The sequence below is a fragment of the Sminthopsis crassicaudata genome, chromosome 3 (genome assembly GCF_048593235.1).
Source record: "Sminthopsis crassicaudata isolate SCR6 chromosome 3, ASM4859323v1, whole genome shotgun sequence".
NCBI lineage: Eukaryota > Metazoa > Chordata > Mammalia > Dasyuromorphia > Dasyuridae > Sminthopsis > Sminthopsis crassicaudata.
The window spans coordinates 514,123,344-514,135,834 of record NC_133619.1 but is presented as its reverse complement, the minus strand read 5'-3'; the positions used below and the strand labels follow the sequence as shown (position 1 = coordinate 514,135,834).

The following is a 12,491-nucleotide window of genomic DNA, read 5'->3' as shown; positions in this document are numbered from 1 at the left end:
TTCTAGGGGCCTTCGGGCGGGGAGGAGAAATATGTCTTTTGAAGCAGGGGCCGTTTCAGCTGACCAGAAATACCTGTTAGTAGATCCCATTTGGGACCAGAAAACCTGTACATGGGGAAGTATGTGGGATTGAGCGAGTGAAGATGGTGGCTTCCTTCCTTTTCCTCCCACGTGTCCTGACTGCAGCAGGGCCACATGGGCCAGGGGAAAGAAACCGCTATTTAGTGAAGTTCATTGTTTTAAATATGATAGCAAAGTAGTTTTATATTATTGGGAATTTAAAGCTGTGTTTGGGATTTTAAGTTAAAATATAGGTTATTAAAACAAAATGCTGGTAGCTTACTTAGGGGAGGTTGTGGTTGTATCTCCCTACTTAGATGTTATGTTTTCTAGAGATATTGGGTAATTTGTAACTGAGCTATGCCTTAAGTATTTGTCAGCTCTGTTGGGCATGTATTAAGTTTTATGAAATTTGGGTCAGTTACTTGGGAACATTGAAGTGTAAAGTTTAAAAATATATACATATATATTTACTTAAAGACGGGACAGGAAAGATTGATTTGTAAAAGTAATTAATAGTTTAAATGGAGCTATGATATATTGGTCGGGAAGCATGGTGGTGTGGGGGAAGGGTGACCACATGGAGAGGGACCTGGTTAGGTGTTCTAATCCCTCCTCCCATTAAGTATAGTGGTGTTTTTTTGTTTGTTTGTTTGTTTGTTTGTTTTTAATAACTGTACCTCCTTGCTGATTTAGATATTAATTATTTCTACTGTTTAAAGGAACAGCCTACATTTATATGGTGTTAATAACTGAATGTTTTATTTTTATTTTTCAAGTCTATAACTGTTCTAAGGAGTTGCAACTGAAGTTTTCTGAAAGCATTTCATTTCTACTAAGATCTCATCTGACTAAAGCAAATTATTTAATGTTTATTTACATGCGTGATAGTCTCCTTGTTTAAAGATTATTTTAATCTGATCTGATAATTTGATAGGGTTATTTGCAAAAATTTTAATCCTTTTCAGAATGAAGAGAGTATTAATGTTAATTCTGAAAGTTTCTTTTCTGTGGAAATGGGATGGACAACATGAGATTTAGAATTTTTCTTGTATTGAGTATTTTGAAGGCAAAATAATCTGTAATGTTAAACCTAGAACCATCTACTTTATGAAAGAAACTGTATAATCTGTGAACTTCCTAGGATGAATCTTTACTGTGATTCTTGAGAACTAGATTCATCTGAAGCCTTGATTAATGATAATTGCTGTAGGAGATAAAATCTTTTGGGACTGTAGCTAATATTTACTTGGAGTTTTGAATTCAGGTATAACTGTTTGCATAGGTCGTCAAACTCCACCATCTGGAGGTGGGATGGTTAAAAATTAGGACAGCTACCTGAAGTAAAACTGCCTTAAATAAATCAGGCCCCTGGTTTTTTCCTCTTACGTTTGTAATTACGTTTGTAATCAGAGCCAAGTGGTCAGTGAGATATACAGTACTAGGACCGCTCCCACTTTGCCTTTCTTTTTGAGACAAAGCTGGCAATCTCTGGAACCCCAATCCTAGACTCCTGACTATAGATCTATATTCAGATGCGTTTTTCATGTTTTGCATGATCATGGTGGGGAAAGAACTTATATGGAAAGAACTTTTGACACTCAATCCCCTACTAAATATGCACAGAAAATGAAATGAAGGGGTATTCAAGTTAGAACAATATTAAATCAAGAGGGCTAGGAGATGGCTCACAGATTCCAGAATGTTGAAACATGAGGCAATACTATTAGAAAAGAATGATCTATAATCCAAGATCATAATCTTAATCCTGCTTCCTTTTTGTCCCCTGGAGAACAGAACTATTGCTGTATAAAACTGTCTGACAATTGCTATTTTGGGAAATTTACTTGTCTGTTATGTATAATCTGATAATTTCTGTAAACAGGGGAGGAAGGAAACTGAGATTTCAACTGGTCAGAAAATTGGGAAAAACTGACGTCTTATTTCAGTTCAGGCCGAATTGGAAACTATTTACTCTTTGCTTACCTCATCATTTTGGTTCCCTGATGAAGGACCTTGAAAACTAGACATAATTTGGGTACTGAATGGAACTCTGGAAAAGGCAGTGGACATCCAAGCTGCTTCAGGCCTGGATTGTTGTTAGAGCTCTATGCTCAGGCACAATTCTTTAAGAATTGCTGCGATTGACGAAAGGTCTCCTTTTGTCTTGCTCTCTTGTCTCTACAGATAAGGGAGAGGCTGCAAAAAGTTGAAAAAGCTTTTTACCTGTCCACTATCTAGACACACCTGATTTTAGCAGATGTTGGGTTTGGAGAAGGCTGCAGAGACAAAAGGCCTTTTGCATCGCAAGGCTTTCTAACCAGACCTTAACCTTGCTTTCAAACCTTGCAATAAACATCTTTTTACTCATCTAGGTTTTCGGCCTGTAAATTCATTTACAGGGGACTCTAGCTGAAAATTTGCTAGACTATGATTGGCTGGCTTATGTTTTAACTTTGAATTATTGTCCTGACTCAGTCCTGCCTCAATTTCCCTGCCTCTTAGTTCTGCAACTCCCCCCCACCACCACTGCCTCTTTATCAGAATACTTGATAAGATCTTATGTTTCAGAATAGCAAAATGTCTCTCCCATTACAAGTTAATGGGAATCTCTTATCAAAACTTCTTGAATTCTCTTGTGTGGAATTAAGACATTCTGTATATGATTGTATTTGCATTGGGTGTTTTTAAAAACAAACTGATTTGTATGAATAATGTTCACTTATGAAAGATCTACTTGGATATAAACTCATTGGGACAAATTCCTTATTGTTATCAACACAAGGTTATGATAAATATTTGTTTAGAATTTATGTATGGTTCTTCTAGTATGGTAAATGGTAAAAAAAAAAATGGGTTTGCTAGAACTTCCACTGTTACCAAGGGCAGTCTACCTGCCCATTGGTTGGCTCAAACTTGTGAATTGTATGCTTTAAATCAAGGGTTGAAATTATTGTGGGACCAGGATGGGACTATACTGATTTGAGATATGCCTGGGGTGTGATGCATGAATTTGGAGGGATTTGGGAGAAAAGAGGGACTGGAAAACATTCTGGAATGTAGCAGTAATACATGTAAAGGGACATGAGATGGGAAGTTGTTTTGAGGTAAGGGGAAATAGATTAGCAGATGAGGAGACCAAGGGAGCTGGAGACCAGGATATTTCTCATATAATGACCTTGATACCTGTACTTCCCCCTAGTCTATCCTCTCCCAGTTTTACTCAGAAGGAAGAGAGAAGGCCTCAACTCTCGAAGCAGTTGAGAACTCAGAAGGACGATGGCTCTTGCCTGATGGCAGAGAGGTACTGACCAAAGCAAGTATGAGGCAGGTCCTTCAGCAACTGTACCAGGACAATCAATGGGATGTCCAAAACCTATGTAATGCTGTGTTGACAAGGTATGTTTCCCCCAGCCCATATACTATGGCCCGACACCTGGTGGACGGCTGTCTCGTTTGTCGAAGGACCGACAAGGCTGCTCAATGCCAGATCCCAAAAGGGGGACGACCTCTAGGAATCAGACCATTCCAAAGCATCCAGGTGGATTCTGAGCTGTCACCACAGTCGCCTCAAATACTTGCTGGTCATAGTGGACCATCTGACCTCATGGGTGGAGGCATTCCCCTCAGGCTGAGCAACTGCCTTGACAGTAAGTAAGGTCTTATTAGAACAAATTATTCCCAGATATGGAATGGTGGAGAGGATAGACTCGGATCAGGGAACACATTTTTTGCTCAAGTATTGCAGAATCTGATTGGGGCCTTAGAAATCACTTGGGATCTTCATAGCCCTTGGCATCCTCCCTCTTCTGGGAAAGTAGAAAGGATGAACCAAGAAATAAAACAGCAGCTGACTAAATTATCTTTAGAGATCCAACTACCTGGGACTAAATGCCTTCCTCTCGCTCTGGTTAGAATCTGAACCAAGCCATGTAAGATAGTGGGCTTTCACCTTATGAATTATTGTACAGTCATCCTTTCCAGGCTTATCATGAGGGAGATTGGGAGCCCATTTTAGAGACAAAAGATTTATTTGTTAAGAGATAATGTTAAATCATTGCTTAAAACATTTGCAAGAACTTCAACAAAGGGTTAATAGCTCGGACTCCTAGGTTTCCCTGTTCATAGAATTCAGGTTGGAGATTGGGTGTTGATCCCTTCCTGGAAGGACAGAAGCTGGGACGGACCCTACCAGGTGGCACTGACCTCGGACATTGCGATTCGCACCCAGGAACGAGGCTGGATACCACACCAGGACAAAAGGACCTGTGGCGCCACCTTTATCGGAGTGGACAGTTGAAGACAGGGGAGACCTCCAATTACATAAGAGGAGGGGACCTCCACTGAAAGAACACTGATTCTGAATCCAGTGCATTGTAACTGTATGACTTTTCTTACTTTGGGTCTTTTTGCCTGTTTGGAAGCTGATATATTTTCTCTTGGGAATTTCACCTTACCTTCACAGTATTATAAGTTGAACCTCATGGGGCTTTCCCTGAGCTTTGGGTTTACCTATTTCCTCATGATAGCCATAGAAACCAGACTTTTACTTTCCAGAGATGAGAACTAGTTCCTCCTGCTCATGCAGAATTTATCAAATTGTTGGATCTGTGTTGGATCCCAACAATCAAACCAATGGCCACGGTTACCTGTCCCCTTAAGCCCAGCCTGGGTCCTTAGTAACCGATCCCAAAGGGAACATATACATTGGGTACAGTTATCAATGGGGTTGGTACAATGTCACCCCAGGGACACCTGGGAAACATGGGACTCTGTATCCCACATTTTGGAGTACCTTTAACCTAATAGATCAGTGGCCAGTTGCCAATTGTAGTTGGAGGAAGGAGCAAGGTTTATGGAAATGTCATTATGTCATCTTTATGGGTGGGAGACCCCCTAGGGATGGGAGACCCTTTTACATATTTTCAAGGGAACAACCTGCTCTAAAGGGTCATTATTGGATCTGTGGTTTAACTGCCTATACTCACCTACCTCTTAATTGGACAGGGATTTGTTATATTGGACCAAGGCCAAATGACATGGAAATCTAGTAAGAGAAATCACTAAGAACGTTAGGAAACTTGCTCATGTTTCCTGTACAGATGCGTTCCTGTACAGATGCGGACCTCACTGTTCAATACTACTTGGTGGTCCCGGTTTGGGTAGCTGGTGGAAGCAGCTCCTTTGGCTTGGCCTTATAGCCCTTAGTGGTGTTATATTATTCCCTATCTGCATCCCTTGTTTTATCAGATTAATAACCAGAATTGTCCAAAACATTATCTGGAATGATCAGGTTGGAAGAGAAAGCTGAAGGGTCTGTTAGATGGATACTGTTAAAAGGGTAAGGGTGGAGCCGGTGGCCCAAGGCCAACAGGAACCAGAAGGAAGTGAGGAATTCATAGGGAATGTGAAATTATGTTACAAAAATTTGAAGAGATCTCAGTGTACAAAATAAGAGGAGGGACTAAATGAGATGAGGTGAGATCTTTCAAGACAGTTGTGAAAATCAAGTAAGGCTTCATCTACTTCAGAGTTTGAGTAGGCCAGAAGGACTCTGAACATCAATTGAGTCAAGGGCATAATTGCATTCCCCTCCCATGATATCATCTCCCTATTTCAGCCAAATATGGGCAACTATGTACTTATTGGTCAAGTTCAATTTCATGGGCAGATCTCGCATTTAGAATGTAAAGACTCTCAGCCAATGAGGATGAGGGTCAGTGGTGGGAAGGGGTGTTTTGCGTTAGGGATTAAAGGGGCTGTCCTGCCCACAGGAGGTGCTTCCTCTCTTCGATAGTCTACTCTAAGAGTGGGACGCCCTTCTGGCGAGAATGTACAATAAACTTTGCTTTTCTCTAGAGCTCTCTCCAGCTTTTTTATTAAATGGTGACCCCTCACCATTTCCATACCACATAGAACCAATTTTCGTCCTTAGCAGCTCGAGCAGCTTCCGGGAAGAATATCTGTGTTCCTACCCTCGTTTCACTCTATCTCTAAAAGATAGACCAGACCAGGTTTGGGGTGTGAGCAAAGTCTCCCTTGGAGACTACTAGCCTTTCAGGAATAAAAAGCTCTCTTTCTGTCTCACTCAGTCTCTACAGGCTGCTTTCCCAAAGCATTTTTAATCCCTTTATCTTGCCAGAAAAGCCTGCCCTCAGGCCAGAGACACTCAGGAGAGTGTCTTCACCCCTCACCCCACCATGTGGCCAACCCTCTCAGGTCCCAGGCCTGCAGTCTCCTTGATCTCTTCTGGGGGAGGTATCTGTGTTTGAGCCCCTCTCGCACTCCACCGTAGTGGTCAGGCTGTAGCCACGAGAAAACGGTCAAAGGGTCGGGTGAACTGGGAGATGTGTCTCTACCCAACTGAGTGAGCCTTCACCTTCGCTACCTGAGAAGCACTGGGTAAGATAACATCTTCCCCCATCCTCTCTCTTTTCCAACCTCTCCCATGTGGCTTAACCTGCTATTTAAATGCTCCCATCCTGTCCACTTCTCAGGGTACAGTGGGGAGATTTGGGGACTTTTTTTTTTCCATGATCTCTAGAAACGCCCCTCTCATAGCTTCTACTTGGCTCTTAAAGGAGCCAAGACTTCCAGCGCTCTCAGAGAACTAGTTTGTCCCATATCTTTTAAAATGGGACTCGGTTTCCTGCATTAGACCATGCTCTCTAGGCTGGATTTTAAAACTGCCCATTTTCTTTCTAAGCCTCAGGACATACTTACCTGCTCTCTAAAGCCTAGAAACTATCTACTCAAGCCTTTTTCTCTGTCTCAGCTCTCTCCTATTCTTCTGGATTGGCATCCTATGCCCCCTATGCCCCATATATGGCCAATAATTAAGGGCTTCTTTTCTGAAATGCAGCTTTGGCCACGCTGTCACTTCAGAAAGGACATCTTTGTAATTTGGCTAGGGGAAGCTGAGCTGATAGTGGGGGCTCGCCCGGATATTCAAAGGGTGCCTTTGACCAGGATTTGTGAATCAAGGTCAGCCATAAGTTGGGCAATTAGAAAGGAATCTTAAAGGAACCTCAAACCCTATCAGTATTACCATACTTAATCTAATTTCAAAGAAGTACTAGGACTTCTGGAATGATTGATTTCTATTTTTTAAAGAAGATGCTTCATGTATTGTTCATCCAAACCATACCACCTATTAGTTCAGATCATTTACCACAAAATATAGTCTCTATCCCAAGAGGAGTATGTCAGCATTAAGATGAAGAGCAAATTGATATGAACACTACTGGGCCTTACAATGACTAGGCCACTTGGTACAAGTAATTCAAGTCACATGCACAGAACTCCCCCTTAGTCACAGAAACCTGGAACAAGGATATAAGTATATATAAAGATACAAGCTATTATCCAATCTAGTTGGCTAAATGTACTAGGAACTAGGAACTATCTTTGGTAACTTGACAAATCTCATGTACCAAGAATGAAGCATAAGTCTTTAAACCTAATGGACTTCTCATTCTACCATGTAGTTAGTCCAAACTCTTCATTTCAAAGATAAGGAAATGGAGACCCAGAAAAGTCAATTCACATTAAGTAACATGTGAAGGGCAAGGGGAGAATTAAAACGAAGCAATTCTCTGTATCCCATGCTTCAAATATTCTATCCTCCTTCTGCTCAAGCCTCAGCACGTAATATGTTGTTAACATAAAATTTGGAACCCAAAGCTAATAAGAATCTTAGAGATAATTTAGTGATAGCTTCTAGAACTAAAAGAACTAGACAGATCAATTCCAGGGCCTTGGATTTGTTTGGGCCTTCAAGCTAAGAATGGTTTTATATGTTTAAATAAAATTTAAAACTGTTCCTTATTTTTCAAAGAAGGAAACAGCCCTAGGGAGATTAAAAGATCTGTCTAAAGTCAAACTGGTAACAAGTAGAAGAAACAAAATTCAAACCCAGGTCTTCTAAATTCATACACCTGTCTACCTTCTACTACACCATGAAAAGGGAAAGACAATGATATCACCCCACAGGAGAAGCCTAAAGCCACATTTCATCTTAACTCTGTTTGATTTAATTGAAGTTTCTATTTTTCTGAAAAGGAATAAACATTCTCTTTGTCTAAGAAACAAGATGGTCTAACCTATCTATTATATATGTCCAAGAAATTTTTAAAGTCAATTACTTATGGAAATTCAGTATTTTTCTCTTGGCAGTTATTTTCACTCACTATCCTATCTATAATTATAATTCACATTTAAAAAGAAATAAATGAGATTGGCTGTTAATCCTATCTTCGATAATTCTGTTCCTTCAGCAACATGAGCTTATTAAGTTGTTAGCAGAAGAAACAATTTACCTTGAACCTTTAAAAGCCAACTTAAGTCTAAGGTGGAAAATTCTGGCCCACAACCCATTCCAAACAATGTGCTAGAACTGCCATGAATTAGGCTTGAAGAAGAAAAATATACAAACCTACCAACTCGTTACTTGTGGATGTAAGTCGTAGTTTTTCTTCAATCTCCTTTCCAATTTTCTGAACAGTCACCTGAGTCTGTTTAATTGCACACTGAGCTCTGTGAAGCCTGCAAATAAAAGTTACAATAAATGAAACCCAATTTCTCGACCCAGCAAAGGAAAGGAAAGGAGAACTCATGGTTCTCCTATCCTTTCAAGTTTACAGAGAACTTTTCTCATTACAATCTGCTATGAAGGAGCTGGTTCAAAGATTATTATTCCTATTTTAGAGGTGAGAAAAGTAAGGCTCAGAGTTTCTGGCCCAACTGGGAAATGCCAGATGTTTAAGGCTGCAACCCAGGTCTCCGGATGCCTTCCATTTGCCTCTTACAGGCTTGGGTCGACATTTTATGCGAATATGATCACTTATTCCATTAATTAATGAAATATATCAAAGTCGGAACAAAGACAATAATACAGAACTTTTAAAAATACTTTTTCGTAACAAGCTTGTCAAGTAGATAAAACAAGTATTTTTATTTCCAATTTATAGATAAAATTGCTGAGACAATATGAAGCTAGCATTTCCCCTATATGAACATTATTACAAAGACTCAGATCTCCAACTTGAGTTATCTGACTCAGACAGCAATAATGTCTGTATTATTCTACTTCATATACTAAAAAGTTATAAATGTGTCAGAATAGTATGTCTATTAATTCAAGAAAACAAAATGATCAATTTCTTCAGTCTTCAACATATTCAGAATATTTCAATGTATTCTAAGCATTATAAGAATTATGAAAGAAAAAAAAGCTGTCCCAAGAGCTTAACATATATAGTTCATTCTCAATGTCAGAAATAAAATCATAGGGAATGAATTTTAAAATAACAGAACTAAAAAGGACTTCAAAAGTTATCTAATACAACTCTATCTGTCACAGGGGAACTTTCTCAATGATAGTACCAACAAGAGATTATCAAGCCTTTGTTTGAAGACTTCCAGAAGAGACAACATATGTAATACTCAAGGTATCCCATTCTATATTTAAAAGAAATTTAAACTACCTAGATACGACTTTTGGGAAGGAGGGACAAAAGAGATGAAATTGTTTAAAAAAAAAAAATCTGATTTAAATACAGAGCAGGACTGTACTAAATGTCTTTTGAAAATATTCACTTCAAATCTGAGATTCTTTAATTTTATTATTGTTAGGTAGTTCTTCCATACATTGAGCTAAAATTTCCATATTTCTATTTCATGGTCTCATTTTTGTTCATTTATTCTGTCGTATTTTTGGAGATGAACACAACCTTTCTTTCATATAAAACCCATAGGACCAAAATATAAGAGTAATATTTATTAAAAGGTGACACTAATATAAAATTACAAATTCAAAAAATTTTAAAGTTGGAAGGGGTGCTAGAAATCCATTAGTCTAAGCCTCTCACTTCATTAATGAGCTAACTGAAGCCCAGAAAGGAGAAGTGACTAATCTAAAGTCAATAGCTAACAATGTGACTATTACAGAATATATACTCCATGCTTCCAGCCTAAAGGCTTGGATCACACAGCTAAGGCTCTGACCAAAAAGGAGATGAGGGTGAGAAAGAAAAGATCAAGGCACCAAGGACAAAGCACCAAGAAGTAACAATGTGGGTACATTGGAATAAGATCCAGAATAGCTGCCAGACCCACAAAGGTAAATGACATTAGAACTGATTTTTAAGCCTTCTCTATTTCATGTATTCTTCATACACTTACACATCACAAAAGTAACCATTTCTACAGACTAAATGCTATTTCTGTGAGAATGCTTTTTACAACAGATAGAATTGATTCCTCTCCCAACAATAAGATTATAGACCCATGCACTTACACATTTCCACAGAATTTTAAATTTTCAGAAACTGCTTAACGGACACAGAGAATTCCTTAGCTCATTATTGCTCATTATCTCTATTTTCCTAATGGACAGATGTTCAACAGTTTTCTCAGGATTCCCAAAGAATCACACTGAAGAAGTATTACCCTACTCTCTAAATTCCTATTTATGGTGTGTTTTGGGTTTGTTTTGTTTTCAAATCCTGCAACAACTATGCTGTTTCTTGATGTTGGAGTATTTAAAAGAACAGAATTCAGTTTCCTAATTCCCTAGATCGATGTAGATCCCATGACTATAGAGTTACATAGTCCAAAAAACAAAGAAAAGGTAGCTGGCTTCTCAGCTTTCTCTCATATAATTTCCCCACATGTATTCTTTGTAAGCATTTCGCATCCAAACGATATTGATGAATGGAAAGAATTCTAAATTCTCTATAAATCATCCTATTCTTTGCAGCCTTACCATTACTTTGGAGTTCTCAGGAGAGCAAGAACTCACCAGTAAGAGGAATAGGGCATAAGAGGAAGAAAGTCAGATTTTTAAAAATTTTGTTTTTAAATGTAAGGATTTGTGGCACTTCAAATCCTATGGCCCAGTAAAAATTTACTATAGACCAGTGACTGGGAGGAACTCTTTTACCATCCCAGAACAGAGCCCACATTTTACTGTCATGTAATTTCTGTATACAGAATGACCTCTTTATTTTCTGACTATCAAGCCTTCAAGACTGAATTCAAATGTCACAATTTCTATCAATATTCTTCCCTGGTGACACCACTTAGAAGTGATCATTTCCTTCACATGATACCACAGCATTTGTACTCTTCTTAGTCATATTACATATAATTGGTATTTTATATATGTATGCATGTAAGTATATTTTGTATTACATCTACAAAATTCGAAGTTTCTTCAGAGCACTGTGATATGACAAAAAAGTAATGGAAGTAGAAATGAACTGACCTGAATTCAAATCATACCTATGTCATTTATTAGCTCTGTGACTATGACTAAATCGCTTAACTTTATTGGGCCTAACAGTCTCTTCAATCGTCAAATGAGGATAATAACACTTAAAATCCTGGAGAGTAGGGCTGATTTTTTTTTTTTTTTGGGGGGGGGGTTGCTTCTTTTGTATTCCTTCATTTGGCACATGATCTGGCATATAACGGGCATTTAATTAAAGCTTGCTGACTTGCTGAGTGAAACACCTACTCCCAAGGAATCTTGTGAGGAAAGTGCTTTGTAAATAAAAGTACTTTGTCATACAAAAGGAAATGATGGTGAGTATTTTAATATTCAGTACGAAATACAGTAGATGTAGGTGCTTGTAAAATGAAAGAGTATAATGATTTCAAAATAATTATAATTTTAATTTTTCTAAACTATAAGTCATATCATTAAAAGATAAATACATTCTTTTTGTGATGGCAAGGAATTGTAAACTAAGGGGGGATGAATGTATGTGTCAATTTGGAAGTACCCAAACAAATTATAGTAAAAGTATATAATGGGATGTTATTATCATGTAAGAAATTAATGTCTGGTGTCAGAGAAGTCAGAAAATTCTGGTTAAACTGTATAGACTGATGTGCAGTGAATTGAGAAGAATTAGGAGAACAATTTATACTATATCAACATTATAAAAACAAGTCATTTTAAAAGATTTAAGAATTCTGATCAATACAATGATTATGACTCCAGAAGACTGATGACAAAGAATGCTACCAACCTCCTAATAGAAGAGTGATATAATAATATGAAGAATGAGACACAATTTTTGGACATATTAATATGGGAATGTTTTAATTACTATTATTTATTATAAGAGTTTATTTTTTTTCATATCTAGGGGAAAGTGACAAGGGCAGGAAAAATATGTTTGATAAATGGAAAAATTTAAGATTTAATAAAAAAAGAATTGTTCTAAATAAATGGTTAACAAATTAAGGAATACTAATCTATAACAACAAAAATCATCATAGGTAAAATTCATAGTAATTAGTAAGAATTCAAGGCATTCCTAATTGGAATATTGCTGATAGAAAAAAAAAACCAACAAAATAGTCTATAGCTTTAAAAAGTGAGGGGGAAGGAAGAAAGTGCTGTCTAAAATTCACTGGTACTA

At 37.9% G+C, this 12,491-nt stretch overlaps 1 protein-coding gene across 4 annotated transcripts in view; it reads right to left on the bottom strand.

The window, feature by feature from the left end:
• The window catches only part of UVRAG (UV radiation resistance associated), a 424,520-nt gene that overhangs the window by 277,146 nt on the left and 134,883 nt on the right, over positions 1–12,491 (bottom strand). For all 4 annotated transcript variants that reach the window (XM_074304111.1, XM_074304114.1, XM_074304113.1 and 1 more), the window contains one exon: positions 8,499–8,604. In XM_074304111.1, the coding sequence (XP_074160212.1) occupies positions 8,499–8,604 (106 nt within the window). The remainder of the gene's footprint in view (positions 1–8,498; positions 8,605–12,491) is intronic.